The 14,679-nt window shown below is 40.8% G+C and overlaps 1 protein-coding gene across 7 annotated transcripts in view; it reads right to left on the reverse strand.

Annotated features, from left to right (window-relative positions):
- Positions 1-14,679, reverse strand: part of clip2 (CAP-GLY domain containing linker protein 2) — a 40,500-nt gene that overhangs the window by 16,413 nt on the left and 9,408 nt on the right. For all 7 annotated transcript variants that reach the window (XM_054755399.1, XM_054755398.1, XM_054755397.1 and 4 more), the window contains 3 exons: positions 8,902-9,398; positions 5,591-5,715; positions 2,284-2,497 (listed from right to left, as the gene is read on the reverse strand). In XM_054755399.1, the coding sequence (XP_054611374.1) occupies positions 2,284-2,497; positions 5,591-5,715; positions 8,902-9,398 (836 nt within the window). The remainder of the gene's footprint in view (positions 1-2,283; positions 2,498-5,590; positions 5,716-8,901; positions 9,399-14,679) is intronic.

Genomic DNA, 14,679 nt, shown 5'->3' on the forward strand with positions numbered 1-14,679 from the left:
GATAAATGCCTTTCAATACCGATCACAAAAGACGATCACCTGTGGCTGGTACTATTGCAGCCGCAGCGATCCATGCGCGCAGTGTAGTGTCTTGCCCTAACTAACGTCTTGGGCATCGCGCTCCTCCCACTTTCCTTCACAGTGCACAGGCGTGCCAAAACAAAAACATCATGTGTGCCGTGTGGAACTAAACCACCAACACCTGCCACGAAACTATCTTGCCAGGCTAGCACATTAAAAAGCTTTACGGTAATTTAATACGGCATTTGAATAACAAACACTTGACGGAGTATGGTGAGTTTTAGAGGATTACGTGTGTGATCAAACGGCAGCTAGCACAGCCATGTGGACACTGCAAAAGTGGCTCAACAAACCCAGGGTTTGTGCTCAAGGTGCAGCTCAACAAATCCTAATCTCCCCAAACAAAGTTAAACGGTACTGCAACGGTGGTTATCAACTTACTTTGTCAAGTCCGGTTCTCGGCTTTGTGCTCAGTGCGCGTTCACATAGGACGATATTATTCTACTTCCGCTGAAAAGCAAAATTATCCCAGCGAGTGTGTTGTACACATTTGTGAGACACTTCTTACATCCTGCAAAGTCCTTAACCGGCTTTGTCCCATCCTCGCTATAAAAGCCACAAGTGAATCCACACTTTTAATTTCGACTGTGCTTCCGCATCTTTCCGTTTAACTTCAGCACCCGTGTTCGCCCACCACAGTGGAGCACGACAACGCTAAATGAATAGGACTGTGGACTCAGACGCAAACGAATGGAACAGAGTGTAAGCCATGGAGCAGAAAGTCCACTATGATGGTGAGCAAGAGAGGTAGGCGGGATTGGAGCACGACAGTGTACAATGTATCACTAGCTGTGAGCTGGGTGTAAAATAAAGTTATACGCTGTGCGTACACTTTGATGAAATGAATGATTACTTATTGAACAGAATGAATATATAAGCATATATCTAAATGTGTAAAAATTAGGGATGTCCAATATTTTTTCCCAATAACCGATATGCCAATATTGTCCAACTCTCAATTTCCGATTCCGATATCAACCGATACCAATATGTGTAACATCACGTATCTTTTTCTTGAGTAAAATTGTTGTAAAGTAACAATACTCTTTAATGAGTACAGTTGTTTTGTTGGCTACTCCACCCATCTCTGAGTACATAATTCATGTATTACATATTTTATATAAGAATATATTTGTGTTTCTTGTGCCTTGATTTATGTTATTTTTGGAAAGATTTCCAGATTTCCTGATAAAAAGTGGGTGATGTATTAGTAACAAAATGATGCCACATCATTTGATAGAAATGAAAACGATCACCCTATAGAGGGGGGAAATCAAAGACACCCCCAAAATGAAAGTGAAAAAATGATGCAGCACACTGGTCCATTTTGCTAAAATGTCATTGTAGCAACTCAAAATGATTCTCAGTAGTTTGTGTGGCCCCCACGTGCTTGTACGCATGCCTGACAACGTCGGGGCATGCTCCTAATGAGACTACGGATGGTGTCCTGGGGGATCTCCCCCCAGATCTGGACCAGGGCATCACTGCGGTACCTGGACGCATGGAGGAGATTCCAGGAGACAGGTAGTTACTCCAGGAGAGCTGGACAGGGCTGAAGAACTTGCCACAATGACATTTTAGCAAAATGGACCAGTGTGCTGCATCATTTTTTCACTTTCATTTTTGGGGTGTCTTTGATTTCCCCCCTCTATAGGGTGATCATTTTCATTTCTATCAAATGATGTGGCATCATTTTGTTACTAATACATCACCCACTTATTATCAGGAAAGATATTCAACATCATTTTTCCTTCCTTTAATTTTTTTGAGCAGTGTGTATATATATATATATATATATATATATATATATATATATATATATATATATATATATATACCTGTATATACAATATGTACATACAGTACAGTATGTACATACTGTACAGTACAGTATGTACATACTGTACAGTATATACATACTGTATATACAGTATATAGCAAGGAAGATGGAAGGACTTTGCACTTGTGTTGTGTGATCACTCGAATAACAACCATGTCACGCTGACAACAATTAAGTAAAGTAAAGGGGAGTGTCTATGAACAATATGGCGACTAAAAATCAATACGAGGTGTCCTGACGTGATGGTTTGCTGCAAGACGCTTTGTCAGTGCCTTGCAAAAGCATATGAACCGCTAACTGCCAAGGAGTGTTTTCACTAATGAAGCAGTTTTTCATCTGGACACCATCATCCTCCATCTTACCAGTCCGGTCCTGCTCGGCCGGCCGCCCACAGATGAGGCCACCGAGCTGACGGAGCTGATGGAAGAGCTGCTGGGGCTGTGGGCCAGAGACGACACCCCCATGGCCACTCGCTTGCTCTTCTTGGCCTTGGCCGGGCTGGTGGAGGGGAAGCCAATGCGTATCACCTTGTGGATCGGAGCGAACAGGCCGAACTTGGGAAGACACTGGAAATATCTGTGGGAAGTGTACTTAAAAGTTAAAAGGTCCCCTATTAAGCAAAAGTAACTTTTGAATGATGTTCTAACAGCAACGTGCAGGGGTGTAACGGTAAATGTATCCATATTCGCAATTTGCAAGATGGACCCCTTTAGTTCAATATAGCTGTGTACCGATTTCCCACACTGTACACTAGGCCTGGGCAATAAACGGACAATTTACCGTTAGCAAAAGTTACGACGATAACCGACGTGTTTTAATAAAAAAGATAATATACGTCTTTTTTGTCTGTTTTGACTGTGTGTTCTGTAAAAAAAATAAAAAGGGAGCACATGTGTTTTTCAACCCTTTCATTCGCATTTTGCTCCTGAAATAAGTCCAAACAAAGTGAATCAAACTAGAGTAACGTTTTGGCGCATCTGTACAGAAATCTACGAGTCTCCTACAACTTTTCTTGGCTCACATCGGCAACTCGCGTTGACACGCCATGACATTTCAGACGTACAAGCTGCACTCGCTGACGTAGCTAACTAGCTACGTTATCTGGAGCGCTCCAAATGATTGATATATATACATTGTATATATATATATAATACTTGACTTTCAATACACTGCATGGCTATTTAAAGCCTTTAAAAAAAACAAAAAACATGTACATAATGGCCAATTATGCAAAATTGACAATTCACAAGTAAAGACAAGAAAATAAAAACATTCTAAAAGCGTCTCTATACGAAACCATGACTAGTTAGCCGTTGGTCGCACTTTTTAAGGATCCCATGCTTTATTTGATGTCACGAATAGATGGTCACATGGTTACAGAACATGTGAAATTCTCTTTTCATTGTGTAAATGATCATTTTGATGATGGTTAGCTATCCAGTTTCTAAAGCCAACATTGCACACACCTATAGGCAAATAACATGGCAATGGAATGTCTGGAATTGAATACAATTGTTAGAAAAAGTCAGTATATTTATAAATGGTATTATTATTATTGGAATATTACCTGACATGGATGTGGTAGGTTGGGTTGATACCAACACCGTTGTTCTTGTGCAGTGTGATAAGTGGCCATTAGTTACTGTATGTAATTGCATGAGATGTGATGTCAATCATGTTATGTGGCTGTATGTGTAGCTTATAGTACGTGTGTACAGGATGTAGTATGCCACGGTTTGTACGATACATTCACATTTGTGGGCCGCAGTCCCAGGGAGATTTATTTTGGGTTCCACAAAGATGATGTTGAGCAAAAGAACATGAAATGCAAAGTGAGTATGAAAAGTGTCGTAACCACCAGCACATTATGTAAATGCGGCGTTGTTGGCGCTTTTTGGAGGTATTTTCAGAAATCTTTATAGGCGGAATAGGTGTGTTCATTGACAGTAATGTGTGCCAGTATGTCAATAAATCAACGAAAACCAGTACATTTGCATTTCCTGCAATTATTTTCAGATGGCAAAAATATGTAGTGGTCAGGGATTTATCGTGCAGTTATCGAGGTAAAACTGCCCAATTTATTGTGATATTGATTTGAGGTCATATCGCCCAGCCCTACTGTACACGTTTCACGTGAGGGACAGGAAGTAATCTGCCTAATACCGATGGAAAGGCGAAGCAGACGTCTAGGCAAGTCAGCCGCGCGGGCGGTGTTCCGCCTCTGCCGCCTGGATTTGTGCACGTCAGTGGAGGTGCCCCATCGGAGGGTGGAGGGTCGGTGTCACCGGTGCGCAAACACGCTCCGAGCCCTTTCCGCAGATCCCCTCAGATACGATGCCCGTATTAGTAGCAGTGACATGCAGTGAGGTTCATGGCTGGTGAGGCAGGGTTTTTTTTTATGTTAATATAGCTTTCTCATTAAGAGGATAACAAGAAAAAAAGAAAAGAATTCACTTTGGTTAAAAAAATGTCATCAAATTGTTTTCAAATACCTCTTAGTCCCATTTATTTCATTTTTTTCTTAATTGACATTGACACTTCTGTTCTTACCTTTTATTTGTATATGAAGTACATGCAGCCTATCCTTCTCCAGGAAAAGTTCTGTACTTTGTTGTAAAAGTGTGATCACCTCCTGGTAGGGGTGTCACGAGACACTCAACACACGAGACGAGACGATGCATAGGATTGGGTCCACAAAAAGGAGACGGGACGAGATTTGAACATCAATTTTAAGAAAAGTAAAATGAAAAAATATGACTGGACAAACAAACTTTTTTTATTTAATAGTCACAAAACATTACAGGTGCATTTTGAAATGTTTATTGTCCCACAAGTTGACATAAAAATATATTGTCGTCAACATTTTTTGAGACCAAATAATTAATGTTATGACAACACATAATAATAAGTAATCATAATATATCATAATAATGCAATACTTCCTTTAACATGTCATATTTCACTGTTGGAAAGTTGTGGAATTGCTTGTTCCCAAATCTTTTCTGGGATGTGTCGCCCAGTGTGTGCTCTAAAACGTCTTAGCCAGTTCTCTTTTTTTAATTTATTCATAATTTGATGTCTTAGAATACAGAACAGTGGTAAACGTCTTGGAAACATGAAGATTTTGCATACTTTTTCAGACCTGGAAATTTATGAAATCTAATTCCAAATTTCCCATACTTGCATAAAAACTCTGCTTATAGTACAGTTTCCCGACCTACAATGGATTGGTTTTAGCATATTTAATGCACCCAATTGATCAAAGTGCCCCCACTCAATTTTTGTGTATTCTATCCAATTTTATGTTTTATTTGAGAATTTTACCTGCCAGCAGACTGGATTTACATGCTTCAGTTTAAAAATAATTTAACACAAAAGTGACCTTAACCCCGAGGTACATACCAGACCGTAAGGATGCCGTACCGTTACACCCCTAGTAATGTGTCTGAGAGCCTGTTTATGAGGACAAAACGTAAAATGAATCTATTATCTGAGAGCCCTGCCCATGCATACACCCACTACACAGGAGACAGCAGGCTTTGCTACACATTGACTGTCCGTCAGTCAGCTCCAGACATGGGAGCTGTAAATTTAAGACACTATTATAATACCGAATGCAATATACTGTAGCAATGAATCCATGTGTTTACAGGTGAAGTCTGTACGTACCTTGTACCAGCCACAGCGCCATCGTTCTTCCCCAAGGGCTCGTCCAGCTCCACACCACACCATTCCCCTTTGGCAAAGTCCGTCTCCCCCATGTAGCGAATGACCCCCATCTTGGAGCCTCCCACCTGTGATCAAAATTCGGACGTGAAGCAGAAGACATGGAACCCAGTCGTGCAGGGGTCAGGAGGCTTCTTGGCTAGGAGAGCCATGAAAGCAAACATTTTTTTAAAGGTATTTCCGTGAGAGCCATATAATAATTTTTAACTTTGAATACATATAAATGCGTGCATTTTTAGGCAAGACCAACAATTTTAGAATATAGTAAGTCCGCATTTAAATAAAATCCTTCTTACCATTAATGTGACTTCTGGTTCTGCATGGTTTACGTCTGTCGACTCATCGAAAGCGAGGCAAAAGTATACAGCTGCAGTTATGTCCTTCCCTTATGTTTCCGCCTTTCGATTTGCCATCATAACGGTGCAATCGTGAACAGTTTTTGCTGACAGAGGCATGTCTTTTATTCATTTGATTATCTTGTCTTTACCCGAAAAGCTATCAAAGAGTTCATTCGCCACATGTTTTGGCAAATTTGTTTGTAAAAGATATCAGCGATCTGGATGCATATTAAAGACCACATATTAAAGTGTGTGTTGTACATGTATATATATATACATATACATATACATATACATATACATATACATATACATACTGTATATATATATGTGTGTGTGTGTGTGTGTGTGTGTGTGTATGTGTAACTTTTGGTTATGACAAGTGCTGCAAAACAAAGGCGTCTTTGTAAGTGTGTCCAGTTTTTTCATTGGCTGCTTTAGCCGTGCTCAGATTAAACTTTCCACGGGCCAAGTTTAATTCTAGGTCTGGATTAGCTCTATTCTCCCTTCCTTATTTAACTCAAGACTAGGACAAATTTGAGACTATTTTCATCCATGTCTGAAAATGCCAGTTCAGTAAATCCTGGTTTACAATGTGATTTAGTCTACAACCAGGGCTTAATCCCTGTACGGGAAACCGGGGGCCTTTAAAACTCTAATCTTTTTCAAATTTTACCTGTTCCAATAACAGAATTCAACTACCGTATTTTCACGACCATAAAACGCACTTAAAAGTCTTAAATTGATTTTTTAAACACATGTTTCATTTTACCTTTCTGACAATGTTAAAATCTCATCTCATCTCATCCTCATGGACCTAATCTCTTGTATTGTTTCGGCTTGTGAACTGAGTGTCTCGACACCCCTAATTTATGGTGTTGTGACCTGAGTTGCAGGAAGAGCCACAGCATTTTATTTTTTTGTTCAGGAAGAATTGAGGTATTTATTTGAAATACAGTAGTACCTCGCATAACATAAACCTCCTTTTACGTAAATTCCACTGAACGTAAAGAATTTATGTAAAGTTTTTGCATCGTTATTACGGAAGAAATTCCATATAACGTAAAGCGTCAAGTCGGTGCAAGTTTTTTTTTTTCAATCAACTTTATTAATGCCTCAAGTCGGTGCAAGTTCAGACTAACACTTGGTGACGCCTTCTGACGCTTCACACTCTCATTGGCTGATTTTCAGGGCACCGCCTCCGCTCTCATCTCATTGGCTGACTTATACAGCACGTACGTGAGTTTGTGTGAGAGACAGGCTTCTCCCTTCAACCTCCTTCCTCTTCGTAGTCCCCCTGAAACTAACTTAAACAATTAAGTTAAGTTACAAATTAAAATTTTGCACACAGAATTATTGTGTAGTGCGTGTGCGTTTGTCTGTGAGACCAGCTGACTCTTAGAGTCGCGTTTTGACTCAGGCTAGTCCTCCTCCTCCTTCCTGCCTCCACTTGCGCTCCTGATCGAGACATCTCGTGAACGGTAGGATTGTTTTTGTTTTTCAGTTTTATTAATTTACAGTAATCTTATTTATTACCTTATTTTATATTGGAATGTTACTCTACTATGTTTATGCTAACATTTTCTTATATTTTCCCACCATATTTGGTGGACTATGAATATTTTGAAGGGCCAAAGGGGTGAGTTTAGGAAGATCTTGGAACGGATTAGGCTATTTACATGTATTTTACGCTTCGTATAACATAAAATCCCTATAACATAAAGGTTCTCGGAATGGATTATTTACGTTGTAGGGGCGTCTACTGTACATATGTTCCACTTCCATCATGTTGTATTATACGATATAACTGTTTGTTTTTTCTCATCTTTTTAGTAAAGATATATCTCAAAGTAACACATTTTCGAGCTGTAATTATAATACCGCACGGTGAAACAGTGATATCTTTGCCCGAGGTTATCATACCCTCAGAATCACATACTGGCCCATGCCTAAAACGTGCTATGTGATGCAACACAAATCATTGAAGTCGACTGTAAGTATGAAACCACTTTTACAATTTATCGATATATCGTGATAAAACCTCAGCTTCAAAAAGTAATGATCCGAATGTGTTTTACGGTGCTGCGTCATTTATATTGCATGACAAAACATGGCGGAAGACAAACTGAAATGGTGGCAGGATTAGATTACACAGGCATGGACTGGGAAATAAATGAATTCAATGATCAATGTGTCAGCAGCATTCGCTCCTCTCTCTTAAGTGCTGAAAGTAATCTACCAGTGATTTACAAATATTGACCACTTGGACAGCCTCTCGAGCTTTACCCCTTCAGTCGTCAGGGAATTAAATGACTCCCCGGATCAAGAATCGCAATCAAAGGTGGATGTTAAAACCCTTCAAAAGGATATTCTATTGAGCTGTCCTTAGACAAATTATACAACCCAATCTACATGTTCATGGTGGTACGACCTGGAAGACATTAGATGGAGGTTGACTATTGACAGAGGGTTCACTGAGGGAATCAATCAGGAATCAAATAACGCAGCATGGACCCATCTTTAATGAGGCCTGCATGAAGCTCTGATTAGACTTCTGCAAGGAAGTTCATCATCAATATACTATACAACACAATGCTGCTCCACCATAGCCCTCTCATTCTCCCTATGGTGACCCTTATTTCACTGACTGGAAAAGCGTAGGCGACATAAAACCCATTAACAGTCAATCCTTCCTGTCTTCAAATGTTGTTCTTTGAAGTATTGATGCTGCTTCAAAAAAAGATGGATATGATGCATCAATTACTGATAATTGATCGTTGATCCAAATCAGTTATGCTATGTTGTCTATTGCAGCGATGAAGACTGATGGATTTCCCCACACAACTGAGTTTGCTGCCCTAAAACAGGCTGCTGAAGAGTAAACATGCAACAACAACAAAAAAAATCCACACTTACCAAAACTCGATCTCCAACCCGAAGGTCTTTGTCACCACCTTTCTTCACAGAACCACTGTCAGACATATTGGAGCCAGATTCGTTTCCAGTCTTAACTGCACTGTTGAGCAATCCCTCTCTGAGCGGCACCACCACCCGCTGGCCAGAGGGGGCACTGCCGCTTTGCAAATTGTGCGCAGAGAGGGACTCTGTGGAGTGGCTGTCGCTTCCTTCCGCCACCGGCTGCCGGGTGAGCTTGGACGGCCGCGTGAATATGCCCTGGAGGGCTTGGCACTCAAAGTAGCGCACGCCGCCGACTGAGCCGTCGTTTTTGCCAACTAGGTCATTGAGAATGACTCCAGCCCACTGGCCCGGGGCAAACTGGGTTTCCCCAAGGTAGGCAATGACTCCAGGTTTGACACCGTTCACCCAGACCTGCTCGCCCACCGTGTAGTCCCCCAGAACATCATCACCCTCCTCGGAGGCTTTGGGTGGCGTACTGGGCTTGATTAGGACATCTGGGAAAAAAAAGAGAAAAAACAGTGTAAAAGCAACTGCAAACAGGACCGGCTGTTTGAGGGATGAGTGGAGGCCTTTATTTTGTACAAATGATTGTGTCAAAGTGTAGATTGGTCCACTGACAAGTTACTTCCACAGGTGATCAAGAAAACCAGGCAGCTAAAGGCCAGAGGGATCCTCCCCTTGTGACCGCCCCAGCCCCCAAGACGTTGACTGACATTTCTGGCCTCACCTATGGGTTGACAATGTTCTATAATAATTAGACAATGACTTATGGACAATTAGTTCAAGTCCTGTGCCCCTACAAAGACATGACTTGACTTTTGCTTGATGGCGACCATTTTAACCCCTAAAGGTGTGTGCCAAGGCCGCACGGTGGCTTAGAGGTTAGCATTTGGCCACACAGTCAGGAGATCGGGAAGATCTGGGTTCGAATCTCCGTTGGGCATCTCTGTGTGGAGTTTGCATGTTCTCCCCGTGTGTGCGTGGGTTTTCTCCGGGTACTCCGGTTTCCTCCCACATTCCAAAAACATGCATGTTAGGTTAACTGGCGACTCTAAATTGTCCATAGGTATGAATGTGAGTGTGAATGGTTGTTTGTCTATATGTGCCCTGCGATTGGCTGGCGACCAGTCCAGGGTGTACCTCCCCTGAAGTCAGCTGGGATAGACTCCAGCATACCCGTAAGCCTAGTGAGGATAAGCGGCATAGAAGATGGATGGATGGAGGTGTGTACAAACTTTTGTGGTGATTCGGCCAAACAGCCAACATTACAGTGGGTGTTTTGTTGCGTACATTGTCCTGTCTCAAAAATTTTAATTCAATCCAACTTATGGGGTGAAACTGAGGGGACCATTCTCCCAAAGCATTGGTACCTCAGACACTTGGTACCAAAGGAGTCCATCCTAAAGTAACTGATTACTGTCCTGGTCCTGCAGCCATTACACAAGACTGGTATTCTGAAAGACCTAGAACCTCATGCTTGGACACAACGCCAGTCTGGTTCAGGGATTCCAAGCTCAGCCCAAATATCTGTTGACTTCAGCGAATCGAGGTCCGGCATCTATTAAAGAGGAGGCCTCTACTTGTGGCATTTATACAAAAGTAAAAATGAATGTTGTCAATTTGGCTGAATCCATCCTGACCGAGCAGTTTCAAACAGTGCATACATTGTGAGATCATCCTCATTCTCAGTCCACAAGAACCACCACCATCAAACCATTCATCCCCTTTGACCGTGTCATGCTGGCAGCAAACAAGCATGAGCTTTAGCACAACACAAAGGTGCAGATTGTGCAAGATGACTCTAATTGGTCCCGGAAAAAAGTGGGTCAGGGAGACGCATCTGTGATGTGCAGGCGATTAAACCCGCCATTTATCGCCAGTTTGACACACAGACAAGTCGGAGTGCTGTATTTTTTTTCCACAGCATTAGCATGCAGTCTGCTGCACTGCGCTGCTGGCTTGTAAAAGTCTGTGCTTATGGGAGTGTGTGTGTGTGTGTGTGCGCGTGTGTTTGTATGTGTGCGCATGGGTGGTTGGTGCTGTCTCCTCTGCACCCTGAGAGTGAGGACCTGCCTCAGGCTTTGTGGCGCTCATTGGTTGAGCTTTATGCCCCAATTGCCTCCATATGTTGTTGTGCGAGACGCATTTGTTTGCAAGGACAAATGGGTGAGACGTCAAAAGATTTGGATTGTTTATGATATATATTTAGATTTATTTGCATATACTATAGTTATTTAATTTCATTTATTTGAATCATTTATTAGATATTTGATTTACTGTACTTGAATAAAATATGTATTCATGTTATATTATTATTTATTTGTGTTTTTTGGCGTATATGGGTTATTATAGATATGTGTGTATGTATGTGTTTATTTAAATTCTTATTTGATTTAATTATTTATTAAAATTTCTTCTTTTTTTTTCATAATTTTAGTTATTATTATTTTTCATCAAAACTTTAAGACCACATGGACAGCTGATTGGCTGTCCATCAAGACACAGGGCGGTCTTCGACCCAAATTAAGGCCCTTACTGGTGCCGACTGCAGTGCAATAACCATCAGATGGCATCTATGGGAAAAGGGTTTAAAAAACAAAAAACAAATTCAAAGACATTGTCTCCTTCAACGCCACAAAACTGCCCATTTAGACTTTGCCAGGGAGCATCAAACATGGGACATTGAAAGGCGGAAAAAAAATGTATTCTCTGATGAGAAAAAATGTAACCTTGACGGTCCAGATGGCTTCCAACGTTACTGGCATGACAAGGAGATCCCACCTGAGATGTTTTCTACACAGTGGAGGGGGGTCCATCATGATTTGGGGTGCTTTTTTATTCAGTGGAACACTGGAGCTTCAGGTGGTGCAGGGTCGTCAAACGGCGGCTACTTACATGCAGATGTTGCAGCGGGCATCCCTCATGACTGAGGGCCCTCGTCTGTGTGGTAACAGCTGGGTTTTTCAACAGGACAACGCTGCAGTTCATAATGCTCGCTTGACCAAGGACTTCTTCAGGGAGAATAACATCACTCTTTTGGACCATCCTGCATGTTCCCTTCATTTAAATCCCATAGAGAACATTTGGGGATGGATGGCAAGGGAAGTTTATAAAAATGGCCATCAGTTCCAGACAGTTGATATCCATCTTCACCACTTGGAGCAATGTTCCCACTAGCCTCCTGGAAACACTCGCATCAAGCATGCCCGAAGCAATTTTTGAGGTGATTAATAAGAACGGTGGAGCTATCTGGTTTGGAGAGTTTTTTGTGCGATGGTCTTAAACTTTTGATCAGATGACAAACAGCTTAATTCAGTTTAATTGTGGTTTTCAATAAATTACTTTTTCAAAGTGATTTTTGTTTCACTCCCTTTCACTCCTTTGTTTCACTATATATATATATATATATATATATATATATATATATATATATATATATATATATATAGATCGGGAAGATCTGGATTCGAATCTCCGTTGGGCATCTGTGTGGAGTTTGTTCCAAAAACATGCATGTTAGGTCAATTGGTGACTCTAAATTGTCCATAGGTATGAATGTGAGTGTGAATGGTTGTTTGTCTATATGTGCCCTGCGATTGGCTGGCGAACAGTCCTGGGTGTACCCCGCCTCTTGCCCGAAGTCAGCTAGGATAGGCTCCAGCATACCATATATATATATATATATACACATATATATATATACACACACAACCAACTTATTTATTTTACTTCATTTAATTGTATTCATTATATATTTGTAATATTTGGTGTGTACATTTAGTTATTTTACTCTATTATTTACTTGGATGTTATTATTTATCTGTATTTATGAATGTGCATATTTATTTAACTTTAACATTTATTTGGATATTACTATGCTAACTTTTTCTCCCTGACTTGTGAAATTACTTAATAACATTGAATTCTTTAACGTTAATGTTACAAATACATATTTTTCTGTGTTTTACACATATGACACCGCCAGGGGTCAGGCTTTCGTGGTGAATTAGTGATATGGTTGCTACAAGGAGGTAACAATACTGGTTTGTATATACTGTAAAGTACTGTATTTTTTAAACTTTATATTTAAAACTATTATTTTAACATTTTAAAAAAAGTTTATTTTTTTCAGTGGATTTTTTTTCTTATTGTCCATTGTATTGTTATTCCATAGAAGTCTCTTTTTACATCACAAGCACAGTTTTATTTCTAAAAGGACGCAAGGCAATATTTCCTGATTCGGGTTGCCGAGGCCACAAGAAAAGCGAAAAAAGACACCCAAAGCACCCTCACTTTCACATGGACTATTGTACTTGGCCACCATCTGAATCCCACCATTCATCCCCCTCTGTGCACAATGAAACCTCCACAGAACTCCTCCCCTCCCCTACACCACCACCCAATTACCAACTTTTGGCAACTGACACACCTCTCTCTCCGGCCTTTGTTATTTATAATAAGCACTTACTCCTCTTATTTGAAATCCACCGGTTATATCTGCAGACAGCAACAGATGGAGGAGGTTGAACTAAAGATCAAATTCATGTTATTTACAACACAGCTGGTTTGTTTGAAACAGTAATACATGCAACTGATGTGGCTTCAGTTCACAGATCTTCAGTTCACAATACTTACAGTGGTGTGAGAAAGTGTTCTCCCCCTTCCTGATTTCTTTTTTTTTGCGTGTTTATCATACTTAAATCTTTCACATTATCAAACAAATTTAAATATTAGTCAAGAACAACACAACTGAACACAAAATGTTTTTAAATGAAACTTTTTATTATGTGTGTAAAAAGTGATTGCCCCTTAAACCTAATAACTGGTTGGGCCACCCTTAGCAGCAACAACTGCAATCAAGCATATGCAAAAACTTGCAATGAGTCTCTTACAGCGCTGTGGAGAAATTATGGCCCACTCATCTTTGTAGAATTGTTGTAACTCAGCCACATTAGAGGGTTTTCAAGCATGAAGCGCCTTTTTAAGGTCATGCCACAGCACCTCAGTAGGATTCAGGTCAGGACTTTGATTAGGCCACTCCAAAGTCTTCATTTTGTTTTTCTTCAGCCATTCAGAGGTGGACTTGCTGGTGTGTTCTGGATCATTGTCCTGCTGCAGAACCCAAGTTGGTTTCAGCTTGAGGTCACAAACAGATGGCCGGACATTCTCCTTCAGGATTTTTTGGTAGACAGCAGAATTCATGGTTCCAATTATCACAGCAAGTCTTCCAGGTCCTGAAGCAGCAAAACAGCCCCTGACCATCAGAATACCACCATACCTACATACTAGTACTACCACTAGTGGTAGTACCATATATGACTACCACCATATGATGTTCTTTTTCTGAAACGTGGCATTACACCAGATGTAATGGGACACACACCTTCGAATAAGTTCAACTTCCCTTCAGACCACAGAGTATTTTCCCAAAGGTCTTGGAGATCATCAAGATATTTTCTGGAAAAATTTAGATGAGCCTTAATGTTCTTTTTGCTCAGTAGTGGTTTTCGTCTTGGAACTTTGCAATGCAGGCTGTTTTTGCCCAGTGTCTTTCTTATGGTGGAGTCATGAACACTGACCTTAACTGAGGAAAGTGGGCCCTGCAGTTCTTTGGATGTTGTCTTTTGGATGAGTAGTTGCTGCGCTCCAGGGGTAATTTTGGTTGGCCAGACACTCCTGTGAAGGTTCACCACTGTTCCATGTTTTCGCCATTTGTGGATAATGGCTCTCACTCTGGTTTGTTGGAGTCCCAAAGCTTTAGAAATGGTTTTATAA

This window comes from Dunckerocampus dactyliophorus, chromosome 16, assembly GCF_027744805.1.
Source record: "Dunckerocampus dactyliophorus isolate RoL2022-P2 chromosome 16, RoL_Ddac_1.1, whole genome shotgun sequence".
Lineage (NCBI taxonomy): Eukaryota > Metazoa > Chordata > Actinopteri > Syngnathiformes > Syngnathidae > Dunckerocampus > Dunckerocampus dactyliophorus.